This window comes from Orcinus orca, chromosome 8 (assembly GCF_937001465.1).
Source record: "Orcinus orca chromosome 8, mOrcOrc1.1, whole genome shotgun sequence".
NCBI classification, from domain to species: Eukaryota; Metazoa; Chordata; class Mammalia; order Artiodactyla; family Delphinidae; genus Orcinus; species Orcinus orca.
In genome coordinates, this window is record NC_064566.1 from 42,811,735 (window position 1) to 42,837,774 (window position 26,040).

At 45.6% G+C, this 26,040-nt stretch overlaps 1 protein-coding gene across 13 annotated transcripts in view; it reads right to left on the reverse strand.

Annotated features, from left to right (window-relative positions):
• Positions 1-26,040, reverse strand: part of TEAD1 (TEA domain transcription factor 1) — a 262,180-nt gene that overhangs the window by 24,872 nt on the left and 211,268 nt on the right. For 12 of the 13 annotated variants that reach the window (XM_004279174.3, XM_049713805.1, XM_049713802.1 and 9 more), the window contains one exon: positions 15,043-15,216. The exons of the other annotated variant lie outside the window; for it this stretch is intronic. In XM_004279174.3, the coding sequence (XP_004279222.1) occupies positions 15,043-15,216 (174 nt within the window). The remainder of the gene's footprint in view (positions 1-15,042; positions 15,217-26,040) is intronic. 13 annotated transcript variants of the gene reach the window in all.

A 26,040-nucleotide genomic window follows, 5' to 3' on the forward strand; every position in this document is an offset into this window, starting at 1 on the left:
CAAATTCCAAGTTCAAACGATATCCTATCCTCCGGGTATAAGCCAGCTGTTGGGGCCCAGGGCAGCCCGTTCCAAAATGTGCCTCAATGGCATACTTATTTTGGATTAAAGTTACTTAAGAAACAACCAATGGAAGAGGTTGACCCGCCCCTCGGTCTCTCTGAAATCAGGAAATAAATCTCTCATATGAAAGGTATACTTCCTGCATCTGGAGGTAGAAGGACACCCTCATCACCAGAGATCGAGAATTTAGGGCCGAGAAGCCTTTTAAACAAACCTTGTTACTTTAAAATTTTACTTCCCCAAGCCCAAGCCCTGTTTAGATTCTTCACTAATTAAGCACCCCAAACCTACGTCTCTTTGTCCTGTGATTCCTCACAAGTTTATCGTTTGTCTAAAAAGTATAATAGATGCCTGCTTCAGCCACTTCTTAGGTCCCATTCCTGTGTGAACTCCATTGCCATGAATTAAAAATTTGTTTCTGTTTCTCCTATTAATCTGTCTTGTGTCAATTTTATTTTCAGTCCAGCCACAAGAACTCAAGAGGGGTAGAAGGGGAAATTTCCCCCTCCCTAGCTAGTCATGGGCCATGTTCTAAAATGAAAAAAAACAAAAACAAAAAAACAAGCGCCTTGCCGATGTGACTGGAGAGGGCAAGTCCAGGCAAACGGGCCCTTCTAAGGAATCTTTGCCCATTTTGCCCTAGAACAGAGACCCTCTATATGAACTGGGTTCAGAGACCAGCTCCTTCTCCTACCACCTAAGGCAGGAGTCCTTTCTACAGTATCCTGACCTGCGGTGCCTTCTGGCTAAACACTACCTTCAGACACAGGAAAATCGTTACTTTAATAAAATACTCACCATGTCCCGGGCAGACCTAATTGTTAGAGTTCCTTTTCCTGTTGTTATTAGTCTTCTATTGCTGCTTTAACAAACTACCACAAATTTAGGGATTTAAAACACCACCAATTTATGGTCTTCTACTTCTGCAGGTCGGACATCCAACATGGGTCTCACCAGGCTGACATCAAGGTATTGGTGGAGCTGTGTTCGCTTCTGGAGGCTCTGGGGAGGGATCGGATTCTTTGCCTCTTTCAGCTTCCACATTCCTTGTCTCTTAGCTCCTTGCCCCATTTTCAGAGCCAGCAACACCAGGCTGAGCCCTCACATTGCCAAGCTGTCATCTCTCTAGACCTCTTCTCTTGCCTCCCTCTGCCACTTTTAAGGAAACTTGTGATTTACCCACTCACATAACCCAAGGTACTTCCCTGTCTGCTCTTAGCGACCTCCACTCCCCCTTTCCATGTAATGTAACACACCCCCTAACACTGTGGTAAGAACTCGGACATGCTGATGCCTACCACACCCGTTACGTTGCAATCGGCTTCCCAGCCGCTTCCACCAACAGCTCTGCCTTCTGCAATCACGCAGGCCTAAGAACACAGCTGTGAGACAATCCTGCAACCGTCTTTCATTTCCCCCCTCATCTCACCTTTCTACTCCCCCTTCACACCACAGAGTTCTTCAGGTCCTACTGCTTCCTAGGATCCAAGTTCCATGTTTATTTTTATTAAACTCCATCCTGACTTCAGACCTCCATCTAGTTCAGAGACTTGAGAATCCTGAGTCTTCACTTGTCATCATCTCATCTCAGACACCTGACGGACAGCATGGACAGCGGTCACTCCTCTGCGTCTCACTCTCCGCATCTCTAACCTCAGAGAAGATCTGTTTCCAAAGCCCACCACTGTGATCAGAAGAGAGAACGTATACGAGCCTCATCTGTATACTGAAACGTGCCACATAAACGTAGACCACTCCTGTCAACCCAGGGACTTCAACACAGACCTGGACAGAGATTAAAGACAGAGCCTCAAGTCACATCTCCAGAGGTGTGACCCAAAGTAGACGGGGTGGTTCATAATCAACAAACAAGATAGACACTTTCCCCCCAGAGCCAGTCTGAGTCCCAATCCATGCTTATCAGGTGAGCAGCACAGATGCAGCAATGGCTTTTTTCAAACAGAAAACTTGGTACTTTTTCTGATTTGTGAGTTTATAACAAGCCTTAGGTTTTAGGCATAACTGCTCAAACAGGTACAAAATTACAATCTTTCCCACAAAGATATGATTAGAGATGTCATGAAATTCTGCCTGGAAGTAAAAAAGGCCATCATTAATAAATGTGTGGGGAATGGATTAAAAACTTGAGGATCTATATGCGGGCAAGTCCTGGAAGACAGTGTAAGGTCGAAGTAGAAGCAGGTTACAATGCTAGGCAGAGAAAGCTGACTGCACCAGACAGCAAGGAAACAAAAAAGTGAAACATCAAATTCCCTCAAATTCTTCCCTAAATAATCCTTCTCTTACACACTTGTTACTTGTGCAGCTGAGACATGTAAGTCACAAGACGAGACTTCGGCTTGGTTTCTCCTCTGTTATCTCTCACTCAGCAAGCGTATTTGTTCATGGATGTGTTCCACTGCTTCATTTCATGTTTTTGAAATTGAAGGAAAAAAAAAAAAGCAATTCTTCAAAGAATGATTCTTCCCATTTCATGCGTGAGGAAAACAAGGCCTAGCCCAGTTACGTAGGATCCAGAGTCCTCTGAGGGGAGGGCTGGGCCAGGGAAGGGGCTCTGCAAAACCTCAGGCCTCTGGAAACCTGGCTCCAGGTGCCTGAACGACAGGGAAATGAGTGTGAGGGTTGCCAAGGGCGGAATGGAATGGTGCAGCTCAGGCAGAGGCAGCGTTTGGCTGACACAACTACTTTGTCACTGGCCTCAGAAAGAAAAGGCCTGCAGGAATAAAGAGGAAGCAGATCAGTCCAAAGGCAGGGGAGAGGGCTTGGGCACGGGGTAGGAAAGGAGCAGGCTGCAGACACTCCCTTCCCACCGGCCTCTCCCTTCCACCTGGAGGGCTTGGAAGGGCTGGGCAGGAATTACTTGGTTGCAAAAATGAAAACATCAAGAGGATTGTCCCTGACAAGAGACAGTATAATAGGCACCGATGGATGCAAGGAGATGCTGGCATTTTCACCACTTTGAACCTCTCCTCTCCATCCTCTCCCAGCCATGATCAAAGGACCAAGATTTCAAATTGTGAAGCAATTTTTTCCAATGGCAGCATCTGGCTCCTTGGCAGGCAGCGCTGGGAGCCAGGCCCTGTCGTGGGCGTCCATCCAGGCCTGCCACGTGGTGAGGCTCGGCCAGGCAGGGCACCACGTGGGCCTTACAGCTGCTCCCCCAGGTGCCGCAACAGCAGTTGCTCTGCCCTGGGCCGTGAGCCGGCAGGCAGAAGTGCTCCAGGAGGCAGCCTGGGCAGGGGACTCTTGAGGCTGCGGTCTGCTCCCCAACCCTCCCGCCTGACTCATCTGCAGGCATCTGCCCCGTGGCTTCGGAGGCCTGGGGTGCGGGAAGCTGGGATGACTGTTGGACAGCCGCCACGCTCCTCCCCCCACCCCCCGGGGGCAGGTCGACTTGCATTTGGGGAGAGCGAGAAAGCTGCCCAAAGGGAAGGGAGCCTTTGAGGGTGTTCGGGCCACGGTGCCCCTGCCTGGTGCAACAGGACGAAGCTGTAGCTCTCCGGCCACAGCTGTTTTAAATAAGAATAACAGGCATAAACTCAGCCCTCCCCCCACTCTTCAAGTTACTTCCCACGAACTAGGGCATATATTTACATCTACAAAATAGAAGATTTTAAAAAACAACCACCAAGAGCCCCTTTATAGTGCAGATCAGCACCCATTTGAATTTCATCAACATTTAGTACTTCAAAGAATCTTAAAAGCTTGCTCTAATTACAATAGGCACTGCCTGAAAGACTGGCTGTTTGCATTGCAAATTCCTACAAATACTCGCATTCATTAAAAAAAAAAATTCAATTAATATCGCCCACACAACTTCAGGTAACTGCCACCGGTGACTTCACACAGTAGTAGCTGGGGTGAAAGAGCAAAGGTCTCAGGTCCTAGTACAAAGCAGCTGCACAGGCCAGTTCTCTCCACCGGAGGCAGTTAATGAGTCCTGGGCGCCCAGCTGAGCTGGCCCTTCACCCAAAGCATTCACCAGGCAGGCGAACATCGGCCAGAGACCACCTTTTCCAGACCAGAAAACAAGGCCTTTTTTCTGGTCTGGAGTTTTTGTGCATGAACAGTCTTACATAGAACAATAACAACAAATCAATCAACTAATTAACAAGTGGAGAGTTGCCAAATAAAATAACAGGCTTCCTGGTTAAATTTGATTTTTATATAAACAACATACTTTTTTCCGTGGGGATAGGGACATATCCCTTTGTCCCAAAGATGGCATGGGACAAACACTAAAAAAGTATACGCTGTTTACCTGAAATTCAAATCAAACTGGGTGGTTTAAATTCTTATTTGCTAAATCTGGCAACTCTTCTAACAATTCACCTTTACCAAAAAAGAATAACAAAAACTGGGACTCACCCTCAAATTTCCATTGCTGTAAGGAGACATCTTATGCTCAAAATATTTTTGAGTGGGAAAAAAATGAAGCTGCTGAATAACACACGGAGCATGATACTTCTTTTAGTGAAAACAAATGGTGTACGTAAATGTTTGTAGATGCTTATAAAAAGCCAGGGAGGATACAGGGCTGGCGGAGGGTCGGTCTCACTTTTTCTTCTATAGTCTTTGGAACTGCTTGGAAAATTTAATAAGCTTCTCTTGCTTTGGTAATGTAAACAGTACATTAAAATGGGGGTGGATGGGTAGGGTGTACCTTGCATCTCTACCTTCACAGGGAGAGGGAATTTCACACATCACCAAGGGTATAGGTCCAGTTTTAGACAACTGACCAAGATGCCTGAGGGGTTTATGACTATGTCTAGGTAATCCACTAACTCCTTGCAAAACTGGGTCTGGAAATAAGCAGCCACACCCTGATTGTGCCACTTCAATTCTTTCCTTCTCAAGCTTTTCTTGGTGATGGTTACAGAGTGAAGCTAACTGTGCCTCCATGAACAGGGTGAATGCTGGGAGGCGCAGGTGTACCACACGTCTGCTTTCCCCTGGGCTTCTGCTTAGCAGCAGCTCTTGGGGGGCACAGTGGCTCTGCATCTCAGCCTGTAACCACGGCACGGAGCAGAGTTAAACAGCCCCATGCAGGAAAGAATGGACCCCTGACCTTGGCTTTGTTAGCAACCACTGAGCCCAATGGCCCAGGACAGAAAGCATTAGAGGAACAGCTGTCAGATGGATTCTCCCATGAGGTTAAGGGAATTCCCAATTTAGCTTCTGCCTAGATGTCCTGAAGAGTTCAAGGTTTAAAAAAAAAAAAAAAGGATCCGTGGTGGGACTGAGGTCGAGGGATTGAGGGAAAAGCAGAGTGAGCTTCTGCTCCCAGCTTCCAGGCTGTCCTATTCTGCCTTATGTTTTCAGTGGATTCAGAAAGGCTCTTTTAAATAAAGTCACTGCCATGGAGATCGTTTCCACCCTCAACTCTCACAATTCGCCAGGTTCTGTGAGGCCCAGCGGCCCCCAGGACCTTCTGTCAACTCTCAGTAGGACTCCTGGTCTCTGCACAAGCGTCCACCTGCCCTGAAAACTCCTTCCCACTCCCCTTCCATTGATTAAATTCTTTCAAGATTCAGCTCAAATGCCACATCTTTGTGAGGCCTTCCAGAATGTTCTCAGGCAGAAAGAGCACCTCCTCTACCTCTGTGCTTCCACATTTCCACTAGAGCCCCTATCCCACAGTGTGTCTGCCATCCCACACCAGACCCTAAGGTCTGCCTCTTACTCATGTCTGCTTCCCCAGCTTTCTAGGAGCAAAGTAGAAATCAGTGAATTGACTGATTTGTTGAATGACTCACTGGCGATGTGTATATTCATTACTAATGTAAATGATTAAACTATTTCTCTAAGAACCTAACAACTCCAGAGAGAGCCTGGAAAAGTTTTTGTGTGAATCTCTTGAGGTCTCCTCCTACCCACTTTCAGTAAATTCCTTGAGAAATTTATTCAACAAACTGTCAGATGCCTACGATATCTGCCTACACTATCAGTGCTGGCCAAGTGACAGTTCTAGGACCCCGTGTACAGCAATTCCTCTAGGTGTACTGAATGAAATAACTCTTCATCAACTGAATTAAAAAAATAAATAAATAAAATAAAAAACTGCTGAAAATCTGCTATATACATTGCACTGCTGGATAAACAAATGCTATGGATAGGATCCTTGCTCCCTGGGGAAGGCTTACAAAGTTTAGGGCACAGGCCTGGGAAAACAGGAAGGAAGCAATAATAGACAGCAGTCAATGCAGAAAGCGCTAACAAGCTCCAGATATTTTTCTCATAAAATCAAGCCAAAATGGGTTGGATGTGCAAGGTTACTGACCACCATGCCCCCCCAACCCCCATCCTTCTACATGAAATATCAGAAACTGCTATCCAAAGATGATTTTTCAAAAAAACAGACCCTGGTGAAGATAATCATAGAGTCACAGTCTACCAAAGAGAATTGATCATGTATTAGCCCCATAAGTACCTCTGAATATGGTATTTCTTGCTAATCTTCCTTCCACTACATCATTCCATTACTTCCTATTGTTCACATAATTTCAGAACTTAACACCGTTGTGAGAAGAGACAGAAGTAGAGAGAAAGGGAAAGCTTGTTGAACTGAAAGGCACTTTCCTTATTAATAACCGTTTAAAACATGTGGGGAGCAAATTATTCCATTTTGCTAACGTCCTTTTCCATGAATTGCAACAGGGACATTTGGTTCCAAATGATAGACTCAAGTCTACAATTCCAGCCTAAATCATGCAGAATCCAATTAGAAACAGGCTGAAACTCTGGCGGGTTACATGTGCACCCAGTTTCTTCTCCCTAAATAAAGCCCAGTTGTTTTATTTATAGTGCCTGTCATTTTGTCCAACAAATGTCATTTCGTTCCTACCAAGATAAAAACATCTTCTAAAGGCTGCCCTCTTTCCAGATAATTCGCTTTCCATTTCTGTTTTATAATATCTTCTCACATCTCCTCTGGTTAGTAAAACTAGCCTTGCTTTTTCTTCCTCCAGAAAAATAGGTTAAGAAAGTAAGTTGAATCACTATGAATAAATTGTTAATTGTTTACACTGGATGATCATAATCCCAAGAATTTTAAAAAGCAAAGCATAAATAGCCATAGGGTAACATGGAGTATATCCTGATTTCTAACATACCACTAATTTAGTAATGATTTGAGAGAAAAAAGAAGTATTATAATTAAGAATTTGTTTCTTAACCACAGGATACAGAGCCATACAATTTCATATTATTTTCTTCTTTGTTATTCCAAACAAAGTTTGAGAGTAAGCCTTCATCATCCTAATGATCCTTCTGAACAGTTTTAGGCTGTGAGGTTTATAAGTAACATGTTCGTGGCGCAGCTTTCTTTGAACCAGTGTCCCCAAGCTTGACACTCTTGAGGACTGTTAGGACAGAGAGTAGAATTTTGAGGCTCCTCCAAAAATATTACTTTCATTGCATTTTTTAATTTGGTTAAATCCATCATTTTGTTTATTCCCTTAAGTAAGCCACTTATGGCTGGAAACAAACTTCTTTTGAAAGTGAGCTGCAAGCTATACTTGGGTTTCTGTCTTTCAGGATGCATGACTGAATCACACCTACTTCCTTCTAGCTTTGGGGATTCTATGATGAAGACAGCTGACATTTTATCTTAAACTAGCTGCAGTGTCTGCCATATCGCTGGCAACCCACCTGCGTGGATCTCAATACTGAAATGAAGCACAGCTCTGTCCACTTGTGGGTGGACATCTTCCTTTCTTAGAGCCCACAAAGCATCTGACCGTTGTTTTATAAGGGAAATAGAAGCATGGTTTTCTGCCAGTGCAAAATGTTCACTTAGTACAAATCCGGTCCCACACTCTTCCTCAACGATAATAACAATTTCAATGCTGCATCAAACTATAATTTTTCTGAGACATTTTAATTAGGGATTCAAATTTAAGCTACTAAGTATAGTAGTATACACTACTAGTGCAAGTAATTCAACTAAGGTGACAAGGAGGTGGTGAGATGCCTTTTACACTGCCTAGGGTTGCAAAGGGCAAGTAATAATAACCGCATCATGACTTACCCCTCTGTGTAGGGGTGGGCACAGTGCTTATGATGGCCACTGTAAGAAGCATCCCACTTCTACGACTGTTGACATGGGAAGTATATGTCTTAGAATCGAGGGAACACAGTATGTTTAACCTTATTAATAGTTGTTTCTATAGAGAGTGAGGAAGGATTAAAGACTTTGAGTGGAAAGAAAAAATAGCTGCAGATGCAGAGGAAGCCAAAAACCAAAGTGACAACAGAAAGTTGTTTTCTTTTAAATTACGCCACACGAGGCTGATGAAGATGCCTGGTATGCTCACTATTAACGGCTTGACAACTTTCGAAAGCAACTTGGTTCTTTACACACAGACACAAACTCACACACACACACACACACACACACACACACACACACACACACACCCTAATCAGTGTCTAATAAGAATGGTTAAATTATGATACACCCAGTAGAGAGGATATTATGTAGTCATTAATAATGGTATTAGGGATCTAATGACATCTAGCTACAGGGAAGGGTGCTAGATAAGGAAGAAAAGCAGGATGCCAGATTTAATGCACTCCTTGGTTGAAACTACATAAACATGTATCACATTAAGCCATATTCATGGTGCATTTAGGAATGAATTAAGAATTATAGATTTCGAAAATTGCCTAGAAGATTATGATGTTGGCTTCGTAAACATGTGAACACGATGGTGCTGCCCCCCGCACAGGCAGCTACCAGGGTTGCACTGATCGCTCTGCTAAAACTTAGGATTCAACTTGAACTTCCTGGTAACAGTAGTCTACTCACCTTGGTGCCCAGGTAAACAGACACCTGAGCGCCCCATACTGACATGCCTTCACAAAGAAACTACACTGCTTCACTTCAGGTACCCGCACTGGCTTCCACGCATAGACGTCGTGGAAAGCACATGGATTCCGGAGTCCAGCAGATCTGGCATCAATTAGCTGTGTGACTTTGCAGAAATCACTCTGCCTCTCCATGACTCAGTTTCTTTATGTGTAAAGTGGGAATAATCACATGTACTTCACAGGGTTTAAATAATACCAAGTACATGCTTATGCCTAGTCCAGGGACTGGCTCAAAGGAGGAACTCATTAACAGCCACGGTCACACACTGCTGAAAAAGAGAGGAGCCCCTTCCCTCCTGCTCCAGCAAATTCACTTTCCTCTCTTTGTAATGAGATGTGGAGTAGAATTAAAATGCACGGGAGTGAATAAAAAGTAGGCAAGAAGGAAGAGAAAGGAAATAAACAGGAGACTGTCATAAAAGGAAGAAGTTAAAGAACAAAAATTAAAAAGGCAAAATGTGGAGAAAGTTGCTTAACAGTAAAAAGAATCCTATTACTCTCTTGGCTCAAAATTTGTTGAAGCCACTGACAGCTCCCTATGACTGATACAAATGAACCCCCCTGATTCCTCTCTTTCCTCATTTTCCACCCACCTGTGTTTCCTATATAAGTGAGGGCCCAGCTGCAAAACACCTTGATGCACCTGAACACACCTTAACTAGCCTTACATGTCTCTTGTTTTGGTGCTTCCCACTGGTCCCTTACCTGCCACACTCATTGCCATCTCTCCTTATCCTAATACTCGCAGATGTAACGGTCAAAGGAGGAAGTGACCCCTAACAGCTCCCTGCTGGGACTGTAAAGTGGTACAACCATCTCAGAAAACAGCTGGGCAGTTTCTTAAGCTAAACACGGAGTTACCGTAAGACCCAGCAACTCCACTCCTGCATAGCTAGCTGCCCAAGAAAAACGAAACTATACGTCCACACACAGACTTGTCCACAAAGATCTCATAGCAGAATTATTTATAAAAGCCTAAAGTGGAAACAATCCCCAAGTCTACCAACTAGTGCATGGATAAGTAAAATGCAGTCTATCCATACAGTGGGATAGTATTTAGCAACAGAAAGCAGCAAATTACTGACTCAGGCTACGAAAACATTATAAGTGAGAGAAGCCAGATGCCAACAACCACACACTGAATGATTCCATTTACATGAAATGTCCAGAAAAGGCAAATCTGTACAGGCAGAAAGTGGATGAGTAGCTGCCTGGGCCTGGAAGTGGGAATAAAGACTGACTGCAAATGGGCACTGGGCATCTTTTTTTTTTTGCGGTACGCGGACCTCTCACTGTTGTGGCCTCTCCCGCTGTGGAGCACAGGCTCCGGACGCACAGGCTCAGTGGCCATGGCTCACGGGCCCAGCCGCTCCGCGGCATGTGGGATCCTCCCGGACCGGGGCACGAACCTGTATCCCCTGCATTGGCAGGCGGACTCTCAACCACTGCGCCACCAGGGAAGCCCTGGGCATCTTTTTGAAATGATAAAAATATTCTAAAATTTAAGAGTGGTGACGACCACAAAACTCTGCAAATTTTTCTAAATATCATTGACTTGTACACAGAAAATGAGTAAAATTTTATGGTATGTAAATGATACCTCAATAAGGTTCTTAAGAAAAAAAAAAAGGTCTCCCCAGATGCACAGCCATTCACAGAGGCCCTTGGGTGTCCCATACCATTAAGGCTCACAGGGTGGAGGGGCACCCACAACACTGGCATCTGTGGCTCTGCCATTCACTTGTGTTTTGGGGCCTGAGTCCTGGGGGGCCAGTCAGAGTCTTCCACCCTGAAGCCAGTGGAGTGACCACTACATGACTCACTGACATCCCATTTACCTCAGTGTCCTCTGGCAAAGAGCTGGGGTCACAGCTTGGGCGTAAGTGCGGGTACCTCAGGTGGACACAGTATTTCTCCCACAGCAAACTCCTAAGCTGATCTAGCCTGAATGAGCCCAGAATGGACATGGAGCAATCATTATGAACAAACTAAGAGTCAGCCTGATGGTGACAACCTGGAGACTGCAGGCACTTTGAGAAAGAGGAAAAAGGGAGGAGAAGAAAGGAGACGTGAGGATAGGACCTCTGTTGAAATGCACTGAATTCACACAAAAATGAAAATCTGTGAAGCAAATTGCTAATACGAAAGAAATTTCAAAAGGAAGATTAAGCCTACTTAAGAAACACCCACTGACATTCAAGGATAGAGTCTAAGTGTAATTCATGCTTTCTCAGTCATTAGAGGAAGGCAATGAGATTTCAAGTTGCAGCAAATTGTAAACCTAATTCAAACTGCCTTTCCTCATTTATTCTAACATAGTCAGGACTGAATTTCTTCATAAAGGTTAAGTACTGCTAACAATTATACTGAAGGAGTGATGTCTTCCATCATATTCATAGAAGAGCTCAATTTTAATTCTGCAAATCTTAATTTAATAAACTAATATCTAATCTCAGAGTAATTGTTTCTACATTCGCAAATCTCATACTAGCCACCACACTCTAAACATCTGCAAATCTAGACTTCATTATTTGGGGATTCATGACTGAAGGGTCCCATCACTGAAAGCATTTATTAAAATCATCCCCTGTGTAAAATGGAAAATTTTGGAAGCAAAAACAAAAACAACTTTCTAATACTTTGCATTCCACTTTATAGTCAAACAATATGCTGACTATAAGAAATCTTATTATCATTAAAATCCAATACTATATAGAGGACTTCCCTGGTGGTCCAGTGGTTAAGAATCCACCTTCCAATGCAGAGGAAGCAGGTTCGATCCCTGGTCGGGGAACTAAGATCCCACATGCCGCAGGGCAACTAAGCCCGCAAGGCGCAACTACTGAGCCCACGCGCCACAACGAAGACCCAACGCAGCCAAAAAAAAAAAAAAAAGGAAAACAAAAAAACCAATACCATTTAATTTGAAAGCACTGAAAATGGCTTATTTTTATCTTATCCTACAATTTCTGATTAATTTTAATTCATTTGGGTAGAACAGTCTCTTTTTATATCCTTCACAATACTGGCTCTCAAACTTTTGATCTTGGGACCCCTTTTACACTCTTAAGATTTACTGAGGACCTCAAAGAGCTTTTGTTTCTGTAGGTTATAGCTGTCTGTATTTTCCACGTCAGAAATTTAAACTGAGAAAAATTTTAAATATTTATTACCTAATTTAAACCTAATATTAAGCTCATTGGGTGTTAACATACATCTTTTAATTAGACATACCTATATTTTAAAAAACAATGAAAATTAGTGAGAAGGATAGCACTGTTTTACATTTTGCAAATCTACTTAATGTGTGGCTTAATGAAAAATACCTAGATTCTCATACCTGCTTCTAAATTCAATCTGTCATGATTTGTACTTCAACTTTTGGTTGAAGTACATGAAGAAAACCCAGCCTCACATAAATATGTGGCTGGAAAAGGGAAGAATATTTTAATAGGTTCTTCAGATAATTGTGGCCATTTTTCTTTGACACTACACCAAAACTTGACAAGCCGTAGTTTTTAAAGGTTAGCTATAGTGTGGAGTCTGAAACCATATCAATGAACTTTTCACACTCTGTTACTTTAAAATCCATTGGTTTATCTTGTACAGTATATTAAAAAAAATCACATTTGTTAATATGACTGTAGATCCCAGCAGAAAAGTCTTTTAAGTATTGGGAAGCTGTCAAGTTCACCAAAGTGGATACAAGTTTTCCAAAATTCTTATTTTTACTTGAAAGCTCAAATCTTATCTTTGGCAACAAAAATTATCCGTTGTTTTCCTTGATGTAGCAGGCAGGCTCACTGCATTCATTTTCAGTGTGTACTCTAGGTTCAAGATATAATAAACCTCATAAAGGACATTCTTGGTGTGACTGATTTTTTTTTTTTTTAATTTAAACTGTGCGGGCTTCCCTGGTGGCGCAGGGGTTAAGAATCTGCCTACCAATGCAGGGGACACACAGGCTCTATCCCTGGTCCGGGAAGATCCCACATGCTGCAGAGCAACTAAGTCAGTGCGTCACAACTACTGAGCCTGTGCTCTAGAGCCCGCAAGCCACAACTACTGAGCCTGTGTGCTGCAACTACTGAAGCCCGCGTGCCTAGAGCCCGTGCTCTGCAACAAAAGAAGCCACTGTAATGAGAAGCCCGCACGCAGCAACAAAGACCCAACACAGCCAAAAATAAATAAATAAGAAATAAATTTATATAAAAAAGCCCCCAGAAACTGTGCATGCAACCCAGTCCGACTGATCCAAGGCTTCAGCAGTTTTACCCTATTACATTTGAACCATCAATGAGCACATCAGCAGAGTTCAAAAGGAAAATAATATCTCAGTGTCATAATGAAAATTGTTTTGACCTTGTCAGCCCATTGAAAGGAGACTGAGGAACCCCCCAGGGGTCTGTAGAACACCCTTTGAAATCTGCTGTGTTATCATATAACAACTGACCCCCAACCACCATTCAAGTCAATAGGTGGCAGCCACTAATTTAGAAGAAGGAAGTGACTGCTTAGAAAAAGGAAGTGCTTTTTCAGGGCGTCCACGTGTATTACTGATCCCGAGAACATTAAATTAAGTAGAAGGCTACTTCCACAATCCAAATTCAATATGGAAGCATGACAAATGAAATCCAGTTACCATGCAAGGATTAAAAAAAAACCTAAACGAACTGAATTTAATATGTAAATTTCCTCCCAAGGAATTTAAAATATGAATTTTTCCTTAGTTCATCTGCTTGTTTCCCCCATTTGTTGATGTTCTTGTGCCAGGTGTTTGCTTAGCTTCGCAGATATGGAGAGCGATTGACAGACCCTGTGGGTGGGGTCCAGGGGACACGAAGCAGCCAGGAAACAGAGCAAAGGCACTTCAGTCAAACGGATTGGATTTCAAGCCCCAGGTCCCCACCCTGGTGCAGCCTGTACTTTGTGATCTCTGGGTCTCTGTTTTCTTAGTTGGATATGAGGCAAATTCCAGGTAACACTGGGAAGACTGGATAAAATGCATGTAAAGCATGAGCGCAGCTCCCGGCCCGCAGCAGGCATTCGATCAGTGTAGCCACCATTATGAATATGAATAAGGTGCCCAGAGGAGTGGGACACACATCCAAGTAATGATGACACAGCATGGGAACTGAGTAACCACACAACGCGACAGGACTAAGAGAAAAATCAACCATTTGTTTAAGTGAGGACGGTGCTATGTAATAAAGAAGCCACCACCTCAAAAGAAGGAGGGAAAGGAGGAGAAGTAAAAAGTCCACCCACCCACACACAAAGGCAGGCCATAGGACAGACAGCAAGGGAAACACCCGGAACCAGCTCTTTTAGGGCCTTTAATGCCATGCTAAGAAGCGCAAACATTTGAGCCATTTTCTTTTTATTCTTGTCAAGACTGAGGAGTTATAAACGCTCGGTGCCAGCAGGTCCTCTGCTCTTAGGCCCCCAGTACACACACATTATCCTTACGCTTGCTGTGTCATCCCTGACCCAACAGCAGTCCCCTGGCCCGGGCCTGACTAGTGGAGAAGGGACAGCAAAGCTCTCCTCAGAGGCCGGGGGACAGCAGGAAGCCCCAGCAGCTGGGGGAATGTGCCCTTGGTGTTTTAAGGCACAAATGAGGCACGTAATGGGCAGAGCCATTGTGTATTCTCTCTGACACTTATAAAATCTTGAAGCATGTCTTTAGCTCCACCCAAGCCCCTCCTTTGCCTCAGGTCCTACGCTCCAGTGGAATTTATAGGTTGCTTTGCTTAATGGTGTGCGAACAAACAGAAAGAGGGTCTAAGTGTCTCACGTCGGCCATTGTGACCCCAGCCATCTGCAAAGTTTCTTGTCATTGCATGAGAGAGCCCTGAAGCCCAAGCAGCTGCCTGTGTCTCTTTGGCAGGGACAGCAAATGCCACCTGGGTCACCACATGGATGTGCCACAGGCCAGCATGAGGACGGCCCACGGATGTGAGTCTGTGATCCCTTGGCGATCCTGCAGATCAGTCAGTGGGAATCCACAGCCAGTGCTCTGCCCTCAAGTGTGGGATGCGACCATTCAGACAAAATCCACTGAAATCACAGCAAGGTCTTACTCACCCAGAATTTTACGAGGAAGAAGGCATTTTGAGGGCCCTTTCCAAACAGTTCCTTTAAGCCACCTTTCTTTTCAGGAAATTTGTCATAAATCTGACGAATGTCCACGGATTCGAGCAATGGGTCACTGTAAGAATGGTTGGCATGCCCAATGTGCACGAAGAGGTGTTTGTTGTACTGTAAGAAACCAACAGAAACATTCCCATTACAAACCCTTTGATCAACCTGGGACACATCCATCTTGAGCTGCACAAAGAGTGGTAGTCTCGAAATCCCGGAATTCCGCCTTGAATGGCCTCGGGTCTGTGCCTTCGAAAAGATGAAGATATTAAGAAAAGCCATTATAGCTAAGGGTTAAAACAATCATTGTCTATTATTACAAGGGCATATATTTTCCCAAGTGCCTAAAAATGTCTTTTTTGTAGACACAGTAGGAAACAACAACTTAAGTTACCCAATTACCAAACCTAGAAACAATTCCGTTACCCAGTTTTACCTGACTCAACTGAAAATGACAGTGACACCCCCTTTGGAGCCCATTATTTACAGTGTAAGTCCAATAAGCAGTATGGGTGCGGTCAGCTAACGCCATCACCCAGAATACACTTGTCACTCCAGCTCCCCTAGCAACAGCATGAATGCAGTGCTCTGAGCAATGGTACCCACCTACTTCTTCCATCAGGAATAAGAGAGCTGAGTGTCTTTCTCACAAGTCCCCTTAGTAACCAATCTAAAACTTCTGCAAAAGGGCTGGTCAATACGTGACTGTCAGTGCAAAGTTAGAGTCATGGGTATAGATCATGGAGAGGATTCATGGTGCAGGGCTATATGGGACCAGTAAAAAAAGTCCAGTCACTCATTCACAAAAACAGAAACAAACAAATCAAAACCCTGGCAAGTCATTTAACAAATGGAAATGTTTTCTTCTCCTTGCTTTGGTATAAGATATGGTAACCAGACCAAAAAGGAGTGTGGCAAACCAGTGGTTCTCACCCAGGATGCAGCAGAATCACCATGGAGCATTTAAAAATCACCAATGCCTGGGTCCCACCCAGGCTAAACTGGCATTTCTGAGAATGAGGCCAGGCATCAGTAATGTTTAATGCTCCCTTGATGAATTCCAATATGCAGCCAAGTTGGAGAACCACTGGCCTAAACTCTATACTCCAGCCCGCCCCATGCCCGCCTCTCCTGCTGAATAGGCAGTAAGACCAGCCTAATGTGACACAAAGGCATCCAGGGTACAGGGGTTCCAGGGAGCTCAGAACCCAACAGGGTTCACAAGAGAAACCCACGTCAGTATTTGCCCACCAGTCCCTATTCACTTTTCAAGTTTACACTGGCATTTCTCCAACTAGAGTCCTTCCAAGTACTAGTTCCATAGGGAATGAGAAGTCCCAAATAAAAGAAGGCTGCTCTAAGCTGCTCGCCAGCAGTACCGTGTACTGGCTGAGATGGAATCTGCGCTCAGCCTGCTTCAGCACAAAACTTTGTGCCCACTGCCAATCAGCTATGACACTGGGTAAGTCCCCCCAGCCTCCGACATGGGGACAGCGATGGCACCTACCTCCCAAGGGCACTATAGGGTTTATTTTTGTTTTTTTTAATCTTTTTGCTTATTTATTTTTTATTTTATTAAAAAAATTTTTTTGGCCACGTTGGGTCTTCGTTGCTGCGCGCGGGCTTTCTCTAGTTGGCGGCGAGCGGGGGCTACCTCTTCGTTGCGGTGCACAGGCTTCTCACTGTGGTGGCTTCTCTTGCTGTGGAGCACAGGCTTTAGGCACAGGCTTCAGTAGTTGTGGCACACAGGCTCAGTAGTTGTGGCACGCAGGCTCAGTAGTTGTGGCACACGGGCTTAGCTGCTCCGCAGCATGTGGGATCTTCCCAGACTACGGACTGAACCCGTGTCCCCTGCATTGGCAGGCACATTTTTAACCACTGCGCCACCGGGGAAGTCCCAGTGCTATAGGGTTTAAATGATGTACTGCATACTAAGAGCTTACTGGAGCTCCTCCATTCAACAAACACTAGACACTAAATAAATGTTAGCTACTATTATGTCTCATAAAACCTCTCTCCTTTGAGGTTCATTGAATATAACACATTAAAAGCACTGCGGAAGAGAAACATTGTGTAACTTTCTATAGCCCAAAGTTTCCCAAAGTTGTTTGCTCACAAAACCCTGTAAATATATCCTGAGGAAGTGCTGGTTTACACTCATGACCTGCTACCCACACGCTGTGGATCTCTGGCCACAATGTGGAAGGGCAGGAGGCCCAATACCCCATCTGGTGCCAGCTGTCCACATACAGGGAGTGTGGCCAGGGCCCAGCACCATCTGGGAGAGGGCTAAGCCCCTCTCCTGCTCAACATCAGAGTGCTATCTTTACCAAGGCTTCCAAAACCCTAAAAGGCATCAGGTGAAATGACAAAGAGGAACGTCAAGCTCTGACATGGACCCAGCCTCTGTTCCAGCTGTCTGGTGGATTTCAGGATGGCCTGAGACCTGGATGCAGCCACGCAGGAACAGAATATGTTGTGCTGGAAGAAAACTTTTAAAATAAAGTAGAAGCCATTGTCATGTTAGGGAAGTGAGGTTATAGGGAGGGGTGAAGTACCTCTGATCTTTTAAAAATTTTCTCAAATGTCATCACAGCATCTTTTCAATTATAAGCAAACCAAAGCCCACAGAAATGTATGGTGCACTGCTGCTAAGGCGCTTCCAGTCTCATCAGTCGGTAGGAGGATAAAAAACAACACAGGTGAAGCTGGGAGCACAAACACTAGTGCAAGGCCCTCAGAGATGAGGAGGTGCATGAAGAGGTGATGCCTCGTGCCTGGCCCCTCTGTTGGACCTCTAGTTACCAGTACAGGAGCAGAGGGCAAAAGGCGTTGTTCCTTCATTATCCAGACAACTGGCTGTCTCCATGTCCATCACCCAACCCTTAACCAAACCTTGCTTGCAGCAAGCTCCCAGCCCTACCCGGCTTTGAGAGGCGCCATTTCTGTCACTTCTTGTGGCATCTGTAGGCAGTGAGTTTACGGGAAAGAATGGAATACAAACAGAGCCTTGGGTAGTATACCTGTGAAAAGAAATCAGAGTCTCCCTGCTGAGCACACCTCACTCCCAGCTCTTCTGCCTCGCCAGCTCCCATGGGCCAGGGAATCCAAGCTGGGGTGAAATTAAAACTGTTGTAACTCAGGGACCACAGCCTGGACCTCCAGGCGTCAGAGATCAGGAAGGTGAACGACCGGAGGGTAAAATGTACCGTTCTTCAATGGGGACCATGAAAGTATAGCTGAAAATCAAGGTGCTGAGCACAAAGCACTCTGGAGCCAGACAAGAACCTGAAATCTCGGTTTTCCCGTATGTACAGTGGGGATATATGACTGTCATACAGAAGAGGTTGGAAGATTAAAGGAAATAATGCACAGAGGGTGCTCGGCATAGGGCCTAGCATACAAGAAGTGTTCAATAAATCACAGCTGCTAAGATTACTGTTGTTGCAGTGTATTATGTGAGATTAACTAGATCCTGGGGTAGAATCAAAAGAACTTTCCTACTTTAGCCATCCCTCCTGCCTAGCAATGGAAAAATAAACACAAATAAGCCAAGAGCTGGGAGCAAGTTGTGAAGCTGCACGGCTGTTCAGATCCTTGATTACAGCCCACCCGTTACAAGCTGCTCGGGGTGTGGGCCTCTCACCTGTGTCTGCAGAAAGAAAGGGAACTGTGTCCAGTGTTTGTACAATGTGCTTTCTATATATGTGACCTCTATACAATGACCTCAGGGTCACTGCCTCACAATGACACTGTAGGCAGATTTCATTAAAATCATTTTTACAGATGAGGAAATAGAAGCTCAGAGATGAACAGATTTGCCTGAGGTCACACATCCAGGAACAGTCCTGAAGTTAAGAACAAAACTTGGATCTGTCAACGCCACAGCCCATGCGTTGGCTGCAAACATCAACCACACTGTCTCCAGAAGAAAATATAAATGCCTAGATCCTTCTAACTCAGATCTACTTTTTCTGAAAGTTGATCTGAGAAAAGAGAAAAAAGCTGAATAACGTTTTCAAAATTCTGAGAAATGAAATTAGAGTTCGGGACAAACATAATTATTCACGGATGCATCAGATAGAGGCTTCAGAGGTTTCTATTTTGAGGAGTTACCTTAGTGCCCAAGTGGCTGAAATGAACTGAGCATGGGCAGGCTGTCTTTGCCAAAGGAAATCGGGCGCTGCCTCCCCGAGGCTGGTGACTTGAAACCAAACCCTGACTGTTGGCATCTGAGTGGCTTTATTCCTGCCAAGAGGTGACTTTGTTTCTAAGAATACAAAGGGCTAAAGAAGGCATCCTGGAGGCCACAGCAGTGGGACAAACAGACCTCCCTCTCTCCTTAATTCAACCTGGCTAGGTGAGGAATCCCTCTGCACCCAAATCTAGAAGGCTGAAAAGAAGACGTCTACCTGATATGTTTGGGTTCAAGTTTTAATGAAATTAAAACCCTAAAAACTATTTGGTGAGGCTCTACTTCCCATCCTGCCAGATCTCCTTATAAGAGAAGACTAGGGTGGATACCTCACTTCCCTTCCTCCTTCCCCAATAAATCCCATTTTCTTTCCAGCAGTGGTGGTTTCCCCAAAACTGAAGGTGAAACACAAAACCAAAACAGGGCAGTTCTATTCTATATGGCAGAAAACAAATATTTACAAAAACAACAAAAATAACAACAACCAACGATCCCAAGTATGTGGGGAATGTACAAGCAGAAATGGGGTGAATGTCGATGAGTCACGTCTACCAAAGCCTAAGCCTAAAATTCCTTGATATCGAAAAGAGAGGTTAACGCTGGCTTGTTCAATGACAAGACAGTCTCCTAGGCACTCGGTAGATACGCTGATTATCAACATATCAATGACAACAACAGAAAAGGTGCTCACTCTGCATATTTCTTTTGTGGATTTCCGTGGAACAAATCAGCACACCTACGGTCCATTATATACCAGGCACTGGGGTGGGCACAGGGAATCCATGAGCTAACAATACAAAGCCCCTCCCTTCAAAGAACCTACAGAGTGAATGTATAGAGCCAGCTTTTTGCCTCTGTAGTCAGAACCATCGGCTGCCCATTAAATACATGTCCTCAAAGATTCTCATAGAGAAGACTGGGATCAAGGACAGTCAACATCCCCTCCCATGACTTAAATCAGCGTTTACCTGCTCTGTTCGTACGGATGGCAGTATTCTCCAGCACTAAACAGACAGTGTGATTCATTAGCAAGGAGAACGTATGTGGGATTTATCCTGAAAATGTGAATGAAGCTTCACAAGCCTAAGGTGCAAACCATGATGAAAACCAAGTTAGCCATCACACGTGAGAACAGAACACACTCTCAGATTTGTCAGGGTTCAGAAAACCGACCTTCCCTGCAACTATGAGGTAGCAATAGGAGGATATGTTCTTTTGAAATGAGGGAGTAAATCAAAAAAGCAGCAGATGGGCTTCCCTGGTGGCACAGTGGTTGAGAGTCTACCTGCCGATGCAGGGGACACGGGTTCGTGCCCCGGTCCGGGAAGATCCCACGTGCCGCGGAGCGGCTGGGCCCGTGAGCCATGGCCGCTGAGCCTGTGCTCCGCAACGGGAGAGGCCACGGCAGTGAGAGGCCCGCGAACCACACAAAAAACGAGGGAGATGAGGCCGGAACCCAGAAGAGAGGTGAAAGGAACACACTGGCCTGCAGCTGGGCTGCTGACCTGGACAGCAGCCAGTCCAGAGGGGACGAGAAGCTGGAGGGCTCCTAAAGGGACTAGAGAGATTCCCTGACTTAGCTGATCGTCTGGAGAAGAGTTTGAGAATTCTGTTAGAAATGCGGAGGATGAATTTGTGTAGGTATATAAAAACGGAACAAATAAAAAGGCAGTGACAAACCTTAGAAAAAACAAGTTTTACAATCAAGAAAATGGTTCTAACCCCATTATACGTTAACCATGCTGTGACAAAATTTGCACAGGTTCGTAATATAAACGCTGAGTGTTAATTAAACCAAAAATTGTGATGTAACCATATTGGGGGGGGGGTGAGGATGTGCTAAGTTCAGAGAGCTAAGTCCTGGTCTTCCACAGTAAGAAGTCAGAGATAACGTCTGCAGATCGATGGACTGAGATACAGAGTAGAAGCATGTTGTTTAGAAATACGGAGATACTATACAAAGCAAGGAATAAAAGGCGGCAGCAGCTGTTCCTAAGGAGCAGGACTGGGGGGTGGGAGACAGGGCAAGGGGGCAGGCGATGGCTGCTCTGCCTTATAGGCCATGCATGGGGTGTGATCTGGCTTATACACGAAGCACATCTATTACTTTATTAAATTAAATAAACAGCCAATCCAAAACTATCTTGAAACATCATGGAGTTTTGTGAGGAAAGAACTATAAAGGGAAACAAAAACACAAAGAGTCGTGCTGCAGGATGTTCATTCCAGTTGGCCGCAAGTTCCCTGGACCTGAAAGGAGCTTGGTCAGATCATAGAGCCTTCCTAGGCTCAAACACTCAGGACGACTGAGCAGGAGCTTGGACCCTGTCTGCCTGCAGGGTTCACCAGAAAGACTGATGTTGCACCGGCACAATCCTACCTGGATTGAGATGTCCCGCGGCTCAGCAGCCCCTGACACAATCTTGATACACAGATTTCTATTCTGGCTTGGGGAAATGCTCATTTTCTCTTTTTATTGCTAGAACCTCTCCAGTTATTCTTCACAGCAGTTGTAAACAGTGATAAAGGTAAATGTAATCCTAAAATCTCCCCAAAGTGACTTGTGAAGGGTAATTTAGCTACCCTGGGGGATTAACAAAGGACTTTCCCCCTCCTCCAAAGCTGTTCTGCAAGGTCGCTTTCCTTCCTGGTCTCTGGCTCTCCCTCTCTCTCTGCTGCTTAGGGAGGCTGCAGGGGAGGAGGGCTGAGCACCAGACTCAGAAATCAGACAGGGTCTGGGTCTGAGTCCTGGCGCCGGCACCGCTTCCTAGCTGAGTCATCTGGGAGGGGCGCTTTCAGGCCTCTCCACATCGGTAATGCAGGGATAATAACAGTACCTACCTCGAAGGAGCGTCACGATGCTTAAAGGAGATCACACGTGGAAAATCCGCAACGCTGTGCCAAGCATGTAATTTGTTATTATTATCATTGCTATTATTATTTTCCCCAATAATCACGATGTTTCTGTACTTCGGGTGAGATTACTTGAAATTATGGCTGTTCCTCTGACAGCAACGAAATGGAAATACTAAAAATTTAAAGCAGAAATTGAGAGGAAAGTTTCAGACACATTGGTGATTTCTACTGTCCCGACACTGCCATTATGCACTGTACTGTAGGGCAGCTGAGGTAGGGGTGACGTGTACATGGGGCCTTGAGGAATCCGGCCCCTGAACTACCCCCAAGGCGTGTCCGTGAAGAATGCAAAGTCTGTCCTCGCAAGTGGGGCTAGGGCAGCCTGGGCGGTTGCCCATTACTGCAGATGAGACAAACCAGAACAAGCAACTCCCAAAGTGGCCACTGGGGTTTAATTTTCTTTTCCCTTTTTTGAAAGGGCTGCTAATACGTTCTAGTCCAGAGCCCTCTGATGAGGCAGTTCACTTTTTATGCAAAAGGAAAGGGAAAGCCCTAAGAATCTGCTGGTCCTTGGCATCTGAGAGGCTCCCTTGGACACACCCCAACGCTGCACTACACTGTCTGACCTGAAGATGGCGGTCTTTCCCTAAACTTATTCCAAAAATTCCAAGTATTTGAAGAACGCAGTAAAACCTTGAAAAATGACTGCTGTCAAATAATACCGGGAGAAAAATTATAATCCACTTAGGAATTCAAAGAAACCAAGACAAATAACTTATGTCAAGGGATGCTAATGTACAAGTTGAAACAGAACAAGGACAAATCACCTACATTTGCTTCCTGTTATTTTCCTGCCTGGACAGTCTGCTCAGACCCCCCCAGCGCAGCCTGGGCAACCTGTGACGGCCCCTGGGCCCTGCAGGGACAGGGAGTGGATGCAGGACCAAGCCACGGAAAGTGGCCTGCGTCTTCAGTCCCTGGGGAGAGGAGCTTGCCTGAGCTCACGCTCCAGCAGGCTCTCTCCTCAGCTAGCTGGTCCAGAGGCACCAGCCCTGTTCTGGCTACTTGGCCCCCCGGTGCTGCTTCCTCCCCTCCCTGTGCTCTTCCCAGAAAGAAACATCACTGAACACAAGAAACAAGGAACGAATCGGTCCTTCCTTCCTGGATCTCACACCAGGATGCAACCCCTCACCCCACCTCCCACTTCCACCACCACCTCCTCCATGGAGCGGCTGCTGTTTTCTTAAAAAGAAGTGCGTCTTCCCCACACAAGTGCAGCCCTTAAGGCCCACTGGCTGAGTACAGGGACAGCGACCAGGAAGGCAGGCGGGGGTGGGGGTGGGGGTGGGTGGCTGACCTGCTAAGGAAAGCAGATGGAGCCTGGCTGGGCCTCTGTGAAATGTCTATAAAACCCAGATTTCCAGATGCTTTCAATTGCCTCATCCCCAAATGGTCATGAATAAAGAGGGTGAGCGTCCAGAGAAGCTCAGACATGGAGAGCAAACCACCCACTGCTGCTACGAGAGGGTGCAGTTGGCATGGATGAGCTGACAGCACAGCTTGGCAGTCGTGCAGGACAGGGTGGGAAAGGCTGTCACAGCGACCTGTCACCTCCAGCACTGGAGAACACTCCATGTCCCACGTCCTACTGGAAGACCACACGTGGTAACACGTAAGAGAAAAAGCAGGCAGAAGCATGAACATTGAGCACAGCCAACCGTCAGACCTCCTGAGGACCTGGAAGGCCAAACGTGCTTTCTGACCATTTACTCAAATATGTGATGCGTACATTAAGAACCCATGGGTTAGAATCCAGGCCCTGCTGTTTCTGAGCTGTGTGGCCTGAGCCAAGTTGCTTAAACTTTCTGGGCTGTGGTGTCCTCATCTGAACAGAGATGTCACCTGGCCTGCTCATCTCACGGGTCAGTGTGAGGTCAAACAAAACAGGAAACATGACAGTTTGTGTGAGCCTTAGGGAGCTGCACAGATGCTAGGATGCAGGTTCACTATTAATGAGAGCCACACACAAGCCATGAACTGAGGGAGAGAAAGAGTCTTTTTTCTGAAGGACCAGAAACCAAATCTCCCCAAAGAGCTGTTTCCTATGAACACACAACCCCGCTCTGAGATGCAGCGACCCCCTGATCAGCAGGCACGGCAGGGCTTGGAAGCTTCTTCAAAGAGAACTTGCCCTCTTCCACTCTGTCCAGGATATAGGCGAGGATCCTCCTGGCAATCTGGAATCTGAACCTTGCTTCTGATCTTACTTCTCCAACTGAATTCCCATACAAAACAATTGACTCTTCTTTCTGCCACGGCCCTCCTCCATGTTTTATTTCCTCAGAGTTGCACTGGTCACATTTTCCAAACCAGAGTCGGGATCTGTGAGATCTGACAAAGGAATTTCAGTTGATCTGTGAATTTAGGCCTTTGAAAGAAGCTACATAAAACCATGAAATCCTCCTTGGGGTCCACATCTAACCAACTGCCTGTATGGAAAAGAATCAGGCTGTCTGCAGAATATATTTGCAAATCTTGAGGGACAAGACTCCCCCCAGAGGGAAGAACTCAGGTTCCCTCAGGCTGTGAAGACTGCTGACTCACTCCCCGCACTGGGGAAGTCCCATGCTTTTAGGCTGTTCCAGCCACTTACAAATAAAGATAAGGGGCCAGGTCACTCCAGGCAGCAAAACTCCTCACCTTCTGGTTGAGGAACTGCCATCGTCCAGGCCTGGGTATCATTCGGGAATTCTCTCCTCCTGTGGAGCCCAAATCAAGGGTCCTTACTTTTCTTTCTCCAAATGTCCCAATCACCTGCCTTCACTGGCTGCCCCCGTGTGAAGGGCCTGCTACATCCAGGCTGTGCTTGGGGAGCTCAGACCTTGAAGGGCAGCCGTTTTTGCATCTGAGTGATTTTTTAATTTCTTCAAAAGTACAGTGACATGGTGAATATACAAAGGGGAGACAAACCACGGCACGGCCATTTCCTGGCAGTGGAACTTGATAGTGTACCTTAATGCTGCTGAGCCTCCGTTCCATTACTGAGAGACGGGACGTAAGAACAGTGCCTGTGTCAAATGCTTGGCACGCAGGGCTTGGGACACAGCTCAGCCAATGCTGGAGGTCATCGTGATGGCTGCAACTAGCAGAGGTGTCTCCCTGGCCAGGTGTGCTCCTGCACATCATGGAACTTCTCCTTCCCCAAGATACTGCTCCTTCAAAACCTAAAGAGAATAATCTCCTGTCCTGCCCTCTCCATCCCAAAGCTTGCCTTTCTCTGGCTGTGTAACTCCTACCTAACCGAACTCACACACTCTCTTCCTGCTCACAGCCCTGCTTGCTCTGGAATCCAGATCACGGTAGGCATTAAATACACAACCTCTGCCTGGGAAGATGTGGCTGAGCTTCGGGGCTGCTGGAGGAACCTGCCCTGCACCAGGGGGCAGGTAGAGGGATCCCATTAGGCTTTATCAGGAAAACCACTCTGCATGCACACACGGGATTCAGCTCACAGCTCATCAAGGCCGGGTTTTCATTTCTCTAAAGGAGCAGCTGCTCCAGGTCTCCAGGAACTGGGCCCTGATTACAGGCGAGGCCCTTTTAAAAAGCCCACCCTGGGTGGAGGATTTTGCACTTAACACCCTTTGATACGCAACACTGAAATCGTGTAGAAAGTGTACTTTCAAGCATTACTAACCACTTCTAAAATAGTCTTTGTTTTTTAGATCTTCCTTTCTTCACCCTCTGCTGTTTTTCTCTTAGCTTCTAGTGGAGCCAAAGGTAACAGAGGGACTGACTTGCTGGTTCTCCACCAATATAAACAACCACAGACTCCGGGAAATGTCTGGTTTACACATGAGGCAGAGCCAGCAGGGGGCGTTCATCCCCCA